General features: G+C 36.0%; 1 protein-coding gene across 1 annotated transcript; it reads right to left on the bottom strand.

The window, feature by feature from the left end:
- Positions 1-9,462: 9,462 nt before the first annotated feature.
- On the bottom strand, positions 9,463-11,158 carry LOC113228562. The gene has a single exon (XM_026461912.1). It carries the CDS (start codon positions 10,727-10,729, stop codon positions 9,770-9,772), a length of 960 nt encoding a protein of 319 aa, XP_026317697.1. The 5' UTR covers positions 10,730-11,158; the 3' UTR covers positions 9,463-9,769.
- Between the last annotated feature and the right edge of the window lie 4,518 nt (positions 11,159-15,676).

The raw sequence follows: 15,676 nt of genomic DNA, 5'->3' as shown, positions 1-15,676 counted from the left end.
CCTTTAAGATAGATTACATCCAATTTAAGTAAGTATCTTTTTCGATTTTAAGCATGAAAATGTAGATGAATAAAATAAAACGTAAAATAATTTGATGTAGTTTTCTGACTATACTTTGTACAAGCAAAACCTTATACAGGCATTACGTAACGTAAAAGGATGTTATTATAAATTTTTATTAGATTTTAACAAGTAGATTACTACAAGTTCGCTTTGGTCATTTCAAAGCACGATGGTTTCTAATGAAAGGACGAAATATCTATAATAAAACCGAAGATAAAATAAAGTCACGGAACTTCCATTTAGCGGTGAGTTTCGATGTTCATTTTGCTAAAACTCAAAAAATTTCTTTTTGCAAAAAGTGTTTTTTTAAAGTTTACGTTTAAAAAAACACGAAATTAAAGAAAAATATCTGCCGAACGGAACAAATCTTGAATCAAATAGTGTCTTTTGCGAAGTGAATTTATAAACAGAATAAATCATTCATTTTTAGATTATTTTTGTTCGTGTTTTACATAGACTAACGTACGAGAATGGTCCTCGTTCTAAAGTAATTAAAATGCATTGCTTTTAAATCCATTAACCCGTTCATATACAATACTTAAATAATACCACACACTAAAATGTCACTACTTTCCTTTGTGCCGTAGTGCTTATACTAATTCAATGTAAAATGCTTAATATTTTATCATTGAGTTTTGTCAGTACGTTGTTGATAGTTCTCTGTCGAAAAGCAATAAGCGGCAACTACTCGTATAAAGAAAGCATTTGGAAATTGTACTGTAAAGCCTGTATCAGTAGGGCTAGCACTACGGGATGCGACTTGCGCGAGAGCGACGTACAGCGCGAGATCTCTATGCCAGGATAGCGGTATGTCGCGCTTTATGGCGCTCTCGCTCAAGTCACGCCCTGTCGTGCTAGCCCTATTGGTTTTATGTGATCCATATACAAGACCACGTGGTCGTGTATTTGGCACACTAGATGTCGCGATGAGTACCAAATAGCTATTTTTGTAACTAATTTATTTTACATTGACAATCTGCAATTTATCAAAACTACTCTAATTTCCAGTGATGACAAACAAATCAACTAGAGTGCGCTTATTTTACGGATTTTTATGGATAGTACCGGCTATTCTTTTATTTTGTTTAGGATTAGCGCCATCTATCCATAGTACAGTAGGAAACGTTAATTTATAAATTAGTTTAAAACCCACAATGCCATCTATTGACATGAATAATTGTCGAAATTCAGAAACCAATTTCATCTCATCATCAATATTTGAATAATATTAGTAAGAAAAAACTGACTTCTTATATTTCATATTAAAGGGTAAACACTTTACTTCACAGCCATTTACGTAATATAAACTACTTCCAGCTATTAATCAGCGCCATCTAGATATAAGTTAAAGTACCGTAACCTTATCCGCGTTTATGATCTGTAAATCGATACCTCGAATGAACACTACACCAACTTTTCTGTTATTTTTGTAGGCAGCCATATTTATTTACTAATGTTATGCTCCCCGAATGTCGTAAAAAAAACAAAGGAACAAAAAACAAAATAAAAAAAAAAAAAAACAAAAAAAAAAATAATTTTGTGAAAAAAAATTAAGATACAAAAAACAAAATCAAAACAGAAAAGGTCCAAAAATTAAGTTGGCGTAGTGATCATTTGAGGTTTTTTTTATAACATCAAGTGACGGGACGGACTAGTTGTGCGCCTGATGGTAAGCAGTTGCAGTACCACTCATAACTTTAAATCGCAAAGCTCTGAGGGGCACTGCCACTGCGCCCGTCAGCCTGAGGCATAAGTTGACAAGTCCCATGTGCCTGAAATTTCACCAGCACCCTTACACCTTTCAAAACCGGTACACAGTAATGCTGACATTACTGCTTGGTGGCAGAAATAGGTAAGGTGGCAGTTCCATCCTGGACACTTTTACAAGGAGCTTTACTGCTAACTAAAATGGATGTTAGCAGTCTTCTTGAGTTCTTAGTCTATGATATAGCGAAACGGTGTACCCCGTATTATCGCATTCTGATATTTAAATTTATAGTAAACGCCGTTTCTGTCCATGAAGGGGTTAAATTAATGAAAACCAATGTACGCACTGTTGAGCACGAACAGCGTGAACACGAATTAGTATGGAGCATGTGAATGTTCGTTAGTAGTTTCAACAATTAATTACGGCAGTTTATTTGTATTTTACCTTAGTAACTTAATTTGTTGTAACTACCTGCCTACGTAAAGCCTATCTATCAATGTAGTGAGCCTACGGCCCATGAGACTTGGTATTGGATAAATATTACAGAACAATAAATACAGTAGAAGTGGTTAGCGTGCCAACAGTGGACGTCGTTAGACCTATTTGAGCTCAGTCCGCCATTTTGGCTTTCGTACGGTATGGTTGTGTCAATTCTTTCGCGTAAATCTCTAAATTCGTAGTAATATTTTGCGCTGTTTTGAAAAAAAACAGAAAAAACGCAAAAATGATAGCCGGACCAAAAATATTACTAGTGGTGGCATTTCGTGTCATTGGCAAGTCTTATTTTAATAAATTTTCAATTTTCTGTTAATTCAAATCATTTTTTGTTACAAGAAACGGAAGTAAAGCTTCTACCCCTGCTGGACGCTAATTTTTTGGAGAACAAAATAAATAATTCCAATTCGTCGTCGTTCAGCAATTAATGCTAGATGGCAGCACACCGATTGTAATTTCAACATAATGTCAAAACAACGTAACTTCCAATAATAGGTATTGAACTTTCAACGATATGCCAACAGCGTAAAGTTTAAATTATATTAACAATCCAGAATTTCTTATTTCTTTTTAAATTTGAAACTACTACCCATTGAACTACCAACAAATGGACATCGGGTCTAATACAAAAACCACAAAAAAAGTTAACCTATACAAAAGTGTGAAGTGACATATAGCGAAATGTAAAAAACTAAAACATTTAGTTTAAATTGTAACGTCATTGCAATACTGCCTAATTTTGCTTGCAACAATTTAAGGGCCCAAAAACACCATATTCAGCTTCTACTGGAAACTTAACGAAATGCACCATATTTAGCTTAGACTGAAAATTACTTGAACACAAGAGTAATGGAATAGCCTTTCTTGTAAATATGAATTAATTTTTATATATATTATTATGTCGAATTTTGTACAAATTCACTTAAAGGTATAATGAAGAGTTGGGCAGATACATACATACAAATATTACGATGTATGTGAAAATAAGCGTGTACTATAAGAAATGTAACGATATTCCAACTAAACTTAAACTTAAATATCCGTAATTCCGAAAACCGATTCATAATAAAACCGTTACGCTTTCGAGTAATTTTGATGCTTTTCTCAAAGACAAAATTAGCTTTTGTTTTGTAATCTCGTATCGTAAAAAAATACATTTGACATTATAATAATTTGAGCTAACGTTATTTCGGGCAAAAGTATTTTCTGACTTCTGATAGGTATTCCCAAGCCGTAAAACGAGTACAACAATATTTTGTTAGTTATTGCTAACGTTTAATAAAAAAATCATAATAAAAATAGGATTAAAATCAAAGCGACTCTAGTTACATAGTTTTCTTTAAAGTATGGTTTCTTTGTTCTAAATATTTCAATCGCTTGTGGTTGGAGCAATTGCAAGTGACCAAGAAGTTTATATAAGCTTCTTGAAACTGACGTAATGGGTCTCTTTCCATCTTTTGCGCATGCAATGTGTAGAAACGGACTACGGAAAAAGGACAGTTAGCTATTTGATTATTTTGTGTGCTTTTATAATTTATATTTACGATTCAGTTATATATAAATTAAATCCTATAAAACTGAACAAAATAACACTTTTAAATGAGAACTATGATAACATAATATATTTATTTAGTGAAAATATGATACAAAATCCTGTTTTTACACTTTACTGAAGTAATTTTACAAGTTATTATTATATGGTACTGCATGATTGACAACCGCGCTGTCAGTCGAACAAACGAAGACTATAATAATAACGCACACACTCATCATAGCCCCGCACTAGGGAAACCCTGTGTCGCGGGTGCCATGGATACATACATAGACAAACACAAATTACACCCAAACTCACGAGAGAAATAAATGTAGGCCATACAAATATTTCTCCCGGCCCGGGAATCGAACCTAGGACCTCTGCGTGGCAGTCCGGCATGGTAACCGTTCGGCCACGGAAGCAGTTATACAGTTATACTGTTGCGCGATTGACGCTCTGTATGCGATTTTAACGCCCTAGAGGTGCGGACACTTTTAAGCGCGAACCCGACGTCCATTTATTGATAGGTCAATGCTACGACCAATCATTATCGAGATTTCGTAGTGTTTCAAAATAAGAATATGTGAGTTTTGGTGACATCGGTTCTGAGGCTGAGGCTTCCATTGTTTTTTTCTTCCGTGATAAATATAACATTAAAAAAAGTTTCCTGCATAATTCATTGTACTTTTAACATACAAAATAAAAACGACAGTCGAGAAGACATGTAAAAGGCATAACGGGATTGGTCACATGGCCAAATTCAGAAAGGAGAATTGGACTGCGTAGCCGAAACCGCGATAAAGAAGGCAATTTCCTAAATAGGGCATGTGAGGATTTCCCTAATGCCGGCCAAAAAATGGATTGCCACTCAAGCCGATATAAGTTTCCTTCAATTCTCCCGAAAAACATCAACAAACGTGAAGTGTTACGTCCACATTTAACATGGTTCTCAATACGACATTGCTTTTATTATTTAAAGGCCTTATTGGTTTATCGAGTACTATTATAAGTACAGAATATAGAAAATCACTAAAAAAATATTGGTAGAGAATGCTTTTAGCATTAAGTTCTACCTTTTGTACCATTATGTGGGTCAATAAAGTTTCATAAGTAAAAATCAAAACCTAGCATTAAAAATGTACATACATTGATGCCCAAATGTGTTTTTTTATGATACCAAGAGAAGAGACGAACAAGTCGTGCATCTGGTGGTAAGCGACACGCCTGTCCATTGCAGTTACAGTGCCACTCATAATTTGAAATCGCAAAGCTCTTGGGGGCACTGCCACTGCGCCCGTCACCATGAGGCATAAGTTGACAAGTCCCATGTGTCTGTAATTTCAACAGCACCCTTTACCCTTCAAAACCGGAACGCAGTAATGCTCATGTTACTATTTGGCGTCAGAAATAAGTAAGGTAGCAGTACTTCCCTGGACGAACTCTTTCACAAGGAGCTCTACTGCTGCTAAATGTGTAAACATAGTTAATGTGTACACAGAATTCAATTCATTACAAGCGATAATAAACCAGGAAGCAGAAGGAAATGACAATACTCGCTTGTGACATCACATTAATGATCATTTCGCTAAAAGTGGCGGTGAATTCACCATCACTGACTGATGTACTACTCGTATTAGATAAGATATCGAAAAACAGTCCACAGTTTCGTTTGCAGCATATTCATGCGAGCTGATTGAAGCAATAACAATTCTAGAATTAAATACATAAGGCATTATGTTATATACTACTTATACTCGTATATGTGGATATAAAAGAGATTACTCGATTTTTTCTGTTTGCAAACGTCACACCAGTTTGACAGTTCAAACTCGATGTGGTCGCAGCGTAAGGGTTGCAGCCTTTTTTTTTCCATCCTCTAGGCGTCGCAGAAAGGGTGGCGCTGTTGACATTTGGACGTTTTCAGAATTATAAAGTCATCCGACATGATTCAATGATTCCTAGAACGCAAACATATTAGAATCAAAAAGAATGGCTATGTGGTTACACTTTGGGAAGTAAGCAAACCTGGTGTTAGAACTAAGTCCAAACTCATGGTACCACGATTTCGTTTAACAAAGGCAAATGATTCTCTTATGGGGAAATGTATACGTTTTTACAATAAGATTCCAGAGTTTATATTAAAATTATCATTTCCTAAGTTTAAAACTTACACCAAAAGTATTTTAATTGAAAAGCCATATTATAAAATTTAAGACTACGTGTTAGATAAAGATGTCTGGAAAGGCGACATGAGTTTACATGTTTTGATTACAAATATCGTAGGAAATTAATGTCTTTTAATAAAGACGAAATGGAAACAACCCTAAACCGCCGTCGTCGTCTGTCTCATTGCAAATTATCACTACATATTGTAAACATGATATATTATTTCTATCAATAAAAAATCTCTACCAAATCCTAAATGAAGTAAGTTGGCTGCTTTTAACTCCTAAGAAATATAAGCCAGTAAATAGGTTTTTGGAGCTCCGAGCATCAGCGAATATTTCTATGGAAGTTTACTTAGGATACAAGTTTCTGCTTCGAAACTTATATGAGCTACATGTTGTTACTACTTCGCCTCGGTGGCTTTAGGCGTGTAAAAATACTTATTTATGTTCCTTTACAAACTTCGCATCGACAGATTGATATCGAAAGAGGGAAAACATTTGCTATAGTCGAGATCTATATCTATGGTCGAGATTGGAAGACTGCTAGCTATTCAAATAATACAAATAGATAATGCAGAAAACAACGATACGTTACACAGAGAGACATTTTAAATTCATAGTTAAAGATAATAATAATAATACACTCCCGGACACAGTCACTTTGCATTCTCAGCATTAAATACTTTAAACATGTTTGATTGATCAAAAACTTGTGTGATTTTGGTAACCTAAACCTACATCAATTTCATAAGTCCTCATTGAAAATTCGAATTTGTAAGAGAGGTTATTTATACACTGCCACTTTTAATACAGTAGCGATGCGGTCGCTAATCATCTACCTTTACACGCGCGCGCGCAATTTTAAGCAGCAATGCAATCGCCTATACATGCCAAGTGTAGCGATGCAATCGCACATTTGTATCGAGGCAGTCGCGCGCTTGCATCGATGCAATCGCCTACAAATCGCAAGTGTAGCGATGCAATCGCGCGTTTCACGAACGCGTGTGTAACCACTCTTAAACATAATAAATTTTTCTTTGATGATAACAACTTTTTTGTATCCCAATTTAGTAAATTAGTAATTATTTTAATTTCACTTACGACTATTTTTGTCAATTGCCATAACTATGGCCCTATCGAATCGGTTGACGAACACTACGAAGATGAAAAATAAAATCGGTGTTCTTTCACAGTATAGTAGAGAATGTCTGTGGGCGCTGTCGCGAACATTCCTGACAGGCTGCCTGCAGTAGCGCAGTAGCCCCATCAGCATCCTCAACGCATTGTTATAACAAGTTTGTTTCGTGTACTGTTATCACAAATAGCTCGTGTGAAATGATATAAGCTTTATCGATTTCAATTTAATTGCACACGAAACAGCTGGCGGGAGAGCTGGGTTCAGAGAAATTTACAGGTGATGCATGCCTTGAGAGGAGCAATAAAATTAAAAACAGACGTTCAAAATGTATAATGTGCCAGATAACGACACCAATTATCTTAACTAGAAAATTCCCAATACTAGGTCTATCAAAGCAACGGAATTCACCCCGGGGAGTATAGATAGTGATCGATATAAAAACCAATTAATCAAATTTATATTAGCTGAGGTAACACACAATAATTGAGATAGAGTTCGTCCAGGAAAGTACTCCCATCTTACCTGTTTCTGCCGCCAAGCAGCAATGCTCACATTACTGCGTTCTGATTTTGAAGGGTACGGGTAAAATTATTAATCAAATATAAATCAGCATATTCAAATATAGGGTAACTTGTACTAAGACAATTTTTGTTAAGAATGGGAGGAAAAGTTTGAAATGGTAGAACGATCTTAAAATACGAATAATCTATACGCTTCACAATGAGATCATTCCTCCGTTCATTTGTGATCTAATAAATAATACGTCTTATTAACACTAAATACCTCGACCTGTCAACCACTCGCATTGCAGTACAAGCCATCGCAACCGAAGCCACATTTGTCGAGTAATATTTATTAGGGTGAGTATAATCTCATCATGCGATCCCTTGGTAGTGGAAACTGATAACCTTCAAGTGGAGTATACGATACGATAATAAGCGATATCAATTTCACCTACTACATAATATTTATTTTGTCTTTGTCTCATCCGAGCGATCTGAATCGACTAAGACACGTGTGACGTTTTAATCATGTAAATGGATTATAAATATAATATGCTTGTAAGATTGTTTTCGTAAAATGGTAACTGTTCAATTTCCTATTTTAATAATCTTAGGCTCACCTTAACTCTCGAAATGACTCACTTTAACTAGAGTGAGCAATAAAAATATAAACAATAAAATGTTATTAGGAATGATTGTCTTTTTGCGCAACTTCAAAGTGAAAATCAGGGAATATTATAAATTCATTTTAGTGTGCTGGTTTATTAGCCGGTTAACTATTCATTTTATTCTTTATAGAACGGTAATTAATGTACAAGACGAGAAAAATCTATTTTTTTTATGAACTAAACTAGAATTATGTTATACTTATATTGGAATTGGCTCACACACTGCAAAGTTTGGAGATAAAGTTTTGTCCACTGATTCTTCAATATCGGTACTTTGTAACAAATGTTCCAAATACAACCAAAACAATTAAGTAACCATCGAACTAAAAAAATCAAATATGAATTCAACAGAGCACGCAATAAAAGATGTATTTAAAGTGAAATTAAAGAATGTTCATGAAGTTGAAGTGTCTCAAAATTTGCAAGGTTCTTGTTTGAGGACTACCAAGACGAATCTACTGAAATATTGATATTTTGCATATATATTTTGCAATACGAGACCTTTATTCATTGAGGAAACATTAAAAATCACCCAAAACATTTCTGCGAGTTACATACATAGTTCATAAGGATGTGGACAGTACCGAGGAACCAATATAAATCCCTCATTTATACATTTCTTGACGCACAAATAAAAGGTTCCAGCCCTAGAAAGGAATTTCCTGACGCTACTATTATTTTCCACAACGTATTCGAAAAAAGAAAAGGAGCTTAGGCAAAATCTAATAAAACTAAAAGAGTTGATAGTAACCCTTAATTCACTCTTAATACTGTTTATAAAAGAGCATATTGAAAATACCGGGCAATACAAAATCGAAGATTCAATAATGGAGTTGGTAAAATCAAAAGAAATTAATAATTTTAATGACTACATGATTCGGTAATGGTTGAAAAGGAAGAATATTCTGATATCTGGTACATAATACGGAACTTGACTAACCAATAATGATTTAGAGACGCGGTATGTAAGATTAAACAAATTAGTAAACATTTTTGTTCACTAATTGTGTAATTACTGTGAAGACACTATTATCGCAGCTGAAAATAATAAAACAGCAATTAATGGAAATTGTATTAATAATATTTCATTTATAAAACAATGTACTCCAAAAATCAATAAGGTCCTCACCTATAAATTAACAACTCGGCGAGACCAATTTAATGAGCCCTGTTTCAGGAACATAATGGGCCTAATATATCTAATAAAAGACCAAAGCTGAGTGGTAACAACTTTACTGTTAGAAAGGTTAAAGACGAATGGAGCGGCGGCACACGTCACAAATCACATACAAAAAGTACCTGTTAATATTCTTAAAGCAAACTATCTAACTATACCAAAACACAATTTAAAGTAATTAAAACTACAGGCGCCGCCGCCCTTCTCTAGCTCCACGGAGGGCCGGTTCCTGTGACCAGACAGATGGAGTGTGGATTCCACGAGCAGAGTTGATGGGGCCGCAACATCTTCCCCCTTCGCTGAAAGATCCCTCTTTCAGCACTGACTTACAGTAGGGTGCAGCGGACACAGGCGAACCAATGGACGTCGTACACTTCCTCTCGTTGTGTTTACTTCTGCAACTCGTGAAATTCCATCGGAGCCCGGAAATAGTCTCTGGACTCGACCGAGACGCCAACAGAGTGGTGGAACATGGTCTTCTTGAAGGAGCACCAAGTCGCCAATCTTTAATCTTTGATTGTCCGTCTCTGTCTTCCACTTTCTTCTTTGTTGCAGTTCGGCTATATACTCCTTTTGCCACCGGTTCCAAAAATGTTGGTGAATTTTCTCGAGCCGTGCGTAGCGTGCTAGAGAATTGGCAGCACGTTCCTCCAAGGTAGGAGTGGGTAGGGCAGTTAGAGGTCGCCCCACGAGGAAGTGCCCTGGTGAGAGATAGAGGAAGTCGTTAGGAGAGTTGGATAGGGGACACAAGGGACGACTATTCAAAACTGCCTCCACTTGCGCAAATAATGTAGACAATTCTTCAAAGGTTAAATGAGAATTGCCCATGACTCGTTTTAAATGGAATTTGGCCGATTTTACACCGGATTCCCAGATTCCGCCGAAGTGAGGAGCGTACGCAGGAATAAAATTGAACCTTACGCCTTCTTGGGCCGCAAATTCAGATAAAGAAACGTTACTTTGTTTTAAAAAATTAGACAATTCCTTATCACCTGCAACGAAATTACGCCCATTGTCACAAAACACTTCGACTGGCTTTCCTCTACGAGAAACAAATCGTCTAAAGGTCATGATAAAGGCGTCCTTTGATAAATCACTGACTGCTTCTAAGTGAATGCATTTATATTTCATACAGACAAATAGGCATAAGTAACACTTTACTAATTTGGCACCACGTCCTTTTCTATTTATAATTTGAAAGGGGCCTGCAAAGTCTAAGCCCACCGACGTAAAAGGAAAGTCTGGAATTAGTCGCTGGGGTGGTAGATTGCCCATTTTTGGGCATAGCGCTTTAGGTTGAACGCGACGGCAGCGTACGCAGTTATTTACAGTGCGCCGTGCGACGCGCCTTCCATTGATAGGCCAAACAAGCTCTCTAATAGTAGCCAGCAATGATTGGGGGCCAGCATGCAAAGTGCGTATATGCTCACGTTCAAATATAAGCCGTGTTAAGTGGTGCGATGAGTCCAACACAATTGGATGTTTTTTGTTATAGCAGTATTGAGAGTTACTAATACGGCCACCTACTCTAATTAGATTATTTTCAAAGAAAGGTGAAAGTGATATGATTTTGGATTTAGTTTTCAATTCTAATTTCTTGGACAGTAAATTATACTCAATAGGAAATGATTGCTGTTGTGCTATGGAACACAGGTAAGAGAAAGATTTATTTAATTCGTCGGTAGTTAGAATTCCTAACTGTTTAGTTTTAGGGTTCTTTAAATTAAAAACAAAGCGTTGAACGTAAGCAAAAGTTCTTTGTAATTTAGTTAATTTTGAATAATTCTCAAAATTGATAATGGATTCGTTGTTTACTAGTGACATATTGTACGCCATTGTTTCAGGCATTTCATTTTTAGTGTGAGATGGAATTGAACATTTATGTATGTATTTGTTAGTAGTTAAGTAAGTAGGAATTTGTAAGTTTGGTTTGTGTAAATGTTTTGAATATTGCGTAGTTTTAGTTTGTAAGTTTTTAGTATTTAGTGTATTTTTAGTTCGTAAGCTTTTAATTTCTGGTAAGTTTTCATTTTCAGAGTGAGAAGGAAGTTCGGGCCAACAAGATTCATCCTGGGATAAAAAACTTGGACCTGACCACCATAATTCCAGGTCTTGAAGCTGACTGGCAGTGACACCACGAGAAATTAGGTCAGCTGGATTTAAAGCTGAGGGAACATATTTCCAGGCGGATGACTTAGTTGTTTCATTGATTTCTCCAATGCGATTAGCTACAAAAGTTTTTAATTTATTTGTGTTTGTTTTGAGCAATGCTAAAACTACGCTGCTGTCGCACCAGTGTACAATACGTGATGGCTGGTATCTAATTGCATCGATAACAGAGTTACATAATCGGGCGGCGAGTAATGCAGCGCATAGTTCCAGGCGAGGAATCGTAACGGGTTTTAGGCTAGCGACCTTTGATTTCGCACACAAAAGCCTGACGGTTACGTCATCATTCTCATCTATAGAGCGAATGTAAACACACGCACCGTAGGCTCGCTGTGATGCATCGCTGAATGAATGCATTTCTACGACCTCAGGCGAATCGCAGACTACTCGTCGGGGTACTTGTAAATTAGAAAGTGAACTCAAATTGTTAGTAAATTCAAGCCATTCATTTGTTGTAATTTGATTGACGGGCTCGTCCCAGTCAACCTTTTGTGACCATAAATCTTGTAATATAATTTTTGGCTTAATTATACAAGGACTTAGCAATCCTAACGGATCAAATATTTTGAAAGAATTCGACATAATAAATCGTTTAGTGATAAGATTATTTGAGGATGGGACCTGAAATGGGAAGTGCAAAATATCATTGGAAGGGTTCCATCCAAGACCGAGAGTGCTCGATGATTCACTTATTGTTAAATTTTGTTGAGTATCTAAATCTGAACTTTCAAAAATAGTAGACAAATTACTCTTAAATTTTCTTAAATTGAAGCAAGCAGAGCTTAGAGCTGCTGAGACTGACTTCTTTATGTAGCGTAATTGTTGTTCATCGTTAGCGCCAGTTATTAAGTCATCTACGTAAAAATCCCTTTGTATTATAGTTTTAATAATGTCGTCCTCAGACTCCTCGCCCACCTGCCAGAGAGATCTTGTGCTTAAATAACTCGCACTTGCAGTGCCGTAAGTGAGAGTATCTAATCGCAACGTCTTGATTGGTTGTGACTCTTCCTCTCTCCATAGTATTAATTGTAAATTGCGATCGTCTTCGTGTACCCTTATTTGACGATACATTTTCTCAATATCGCCACACAATAGGAATTTGTATTGTCGCGCTCTAATTAGAATAGAGAAAAGAGAGTCTTGTATGTTTGGACCAACCATGAGGATATCGTTAAGCGAGTACCCAGAGGACGTGGGATTCGAACCGTCAAACACTACTCTTGTCTTAGTTGACTCACTGTCTTTCTTGAACACAGCGTGATGGCACAAAAAATAAGATGGACTTGGTTTATCGATGGGGGACTGTGATAAATGGTCTAATTTAGCATAATCTAGGATAAAATCAATATATTGTGACTTTAAAGCGGAATTTTGCTTAAAGCGTTTTTCTAGATTGAATAGCCGTTTTCTGGCTGAATAATAGGAATCTCCCAGACAATCAGGAGAATCAATTAGGGGCAACTTTACACAAAATCGCCCTGTACTTTGGCGTACAGTATTAGTTATGTAGTGCTCTTCACACATTTTGTCATTTTCGCTCAGAATTATTTTTTGGGGAATCTCTTCCAATTCCCAGAATTTAGGTAAATATTCATTTACAAAATCGTCTTTAGAAGACTTCGAAAGAGTTGCATGATTGCAATGAATAGGTAACTTGGTATCAGATAATTTGACATTAGTTGGAATAGGACCGGCGATCAACCAACCTAGGCGAGAATTTTGTAACTTGAGGTTATTTGAACCCAGAGGACGTGGTTCGCCTCTCAAAATGTCCCAGAATAAATCGGCACCTATTAAAACATCAATAGGTGCTGGTTGACCAAAATTAGGGTCAGCTAGCCTTATATTACTAGGCAAAGCTAATTGGCGCATATCAATAGGAGCCTTTGGCAGCTCACCAGTCAACTCTCTCAATACTAGACATGACAGAGTGACCTGGTATGAATTGTTTGCTAAAGAATTTATTTGGGCAATGCAATTCTCCTTTACTTGGTTGGATGAATTGTTGCCAATACCTACAATATTTAAAGTATTAATTAGATTGGTTTGCAGAGACAATTTGTCTCTCAATGCTTGGCTAATAAATGAAGATTGGCTTCCACAATCTAATAGGGCGCGAACATTTAATGATTTATTTGTGATAGGGTTTGTAACCTTGATCAACGCCGTGGAAAGCAGAACTTGTGTGGTGTTGTATACATTATTATTTTGTTTGGAAAATGACACTACTGAGTTAACTGTGTTTGTGTTAGTAACTGTATCAGAATTAGTACCTGTATTTGTATTAGTATTTACAATTGGCTGGTGAAGCAAAGTATTATGACGCTTCTTGCAATGGCGACAAGGACCCATTTTGCATTGAGACATTGTGTGACCTTGCCGTAAACAATTGGAACAAAGTTTAAGTTTCGAAACGTCTAAAATTCTCTCTTGTATATTTTTATTCCTGAAAATTGGGCAGTCGTAAATCCTATGACTGCTGTCATTGCAAATTATGCAATTTATTGAATAATTAGTAGGCACATCATGTTTAGTGCTAGCAAGAGAGAATTGAGTTTTGTTTGAGCTGAATTTAGGAGTAGGGGCCGAATGCGAGGAATGCTGCTGTTGTGAATTAAAGTTTTGACTAGAACTTTTGTTTCTACTTAAAGCTTGTAATACATTTGCACGATCGTTTAAGAAATTATTAAATATGTCCAATGTTGGAATGTCATCCAGTGCATTTCTCGCCTCCTCCCACTTTGTAACTGTTCGTGAATCAAGTTTTTTAGTTAAAATGAAAATAAGTAAAATGTCCCACTGGTCTGTGGGCAGGCCTAAAGTAGATAAAGCTCGTAGGTTTTTAGAAACGTGATCTACTAAAAACCGAAGCGATTTTTCGGACTCGCGTATCATAGGCTGAATATTACATAACGAATTAAGGTGGTGATCTATCAACAAACGCTTATTATCATACCGTTCGTTAAGCAACGCCCACGCTTCCTTGTAATTATCACTGGAGATCTCCAAGTTTGAAACGACTCTCGCCGCTTCACCTTCCAAATATGAATTCAAATAGTAAAATTTTTGAATAGGAGATATTTTGGAATTGTCATGAATTAAACTTTTAAATATATCTCGAAATTCAAGCCAGCGAAAATGAGAACCATCAAACCTTGCAATTTGTATTTGAGGCAATTTAATTGCACTCTCATTATCAAAGGAGCAATGATTTGGTACAGAATTGCGTCGCAATTCACTCATAGAATTGAACTCTAAACAGGTTTTTGCAGTCGCCATACTAATAATTATTTCATGCTCAATATTTTCTCGAATTTCGTTTTCTTCGTCTAATTCATCGCAATTTAATATTTCGATTTCAGTTTGCAACTCATCGAATCTTGCTGCCAAAGCCTCAAACTTAGTTAATTTTAAATTTAACTCGGTTAGTTCTATATTGGACAGATGCGGTTTACTAGTTACCTTATCCAAATAGTTTTTGAATTTTGTAATTTGCCCTTTAATTGAACTTCTTTTGATTACAGCCAATTTTAAACTCGCAAAATTAGCAGTAGCCTCCGCCTTTTCCGTCATGATATTTAAAAATATAAAACAATTCACTTACAATGTATAAAACTGAGCAAAATATGTTAGTATTTAAATCCAATCGCAAAATTTGAAGCAGGCAATATAGAAAGATATTAATAATAAAGGAATAAAAGGTTCAATCTCACGCTCCTCACTGCGACGTAACCTGTACGCGGCACCGGTCACTGCATCAGCTGTTGCCAACCGAAAACAATAGGCAGGCCCGGAACCTGTTTGCAACAAATGCAGCGAGTTGTCACCTGGAATGTTCGGCAAAAAATGCGTGAACTACAGCAATAGATAATTGATATGTAAATACGAGTATGGGACGTGGATAAAACTAATAATAACTGATTAAAGGTAAGTATTTAGAGGTAAGTTAATTTTAAGTTAGGTTAAGTAAATGGGTACGCAAACCGTACGTTTGTAAAAATTAAATAGATAATGGCTTATTATTTGTATTTTATTCGTGAATATTGTTATTTT

Source organism: Hyposmocoma kahamanoa, unplaced genomic scaffold (assembly GCF_003589595.1).
Source record: "Hyposmocoma kahamanoa isolate Upper Pololo Valley unplaced genomic scaffold, ASM358959v1 232, whole genome shotgun sequence".
NCBI lineage: Eukaryota > Metazoa > Arthropoda > Insecta > Lepidoptera > Cosmopterigidae > Hyposmocoma > Hyposmocoma kahamanoa.
This window is presented reverse-complemented; position numbering and strand designations above follow the sequence as displayed.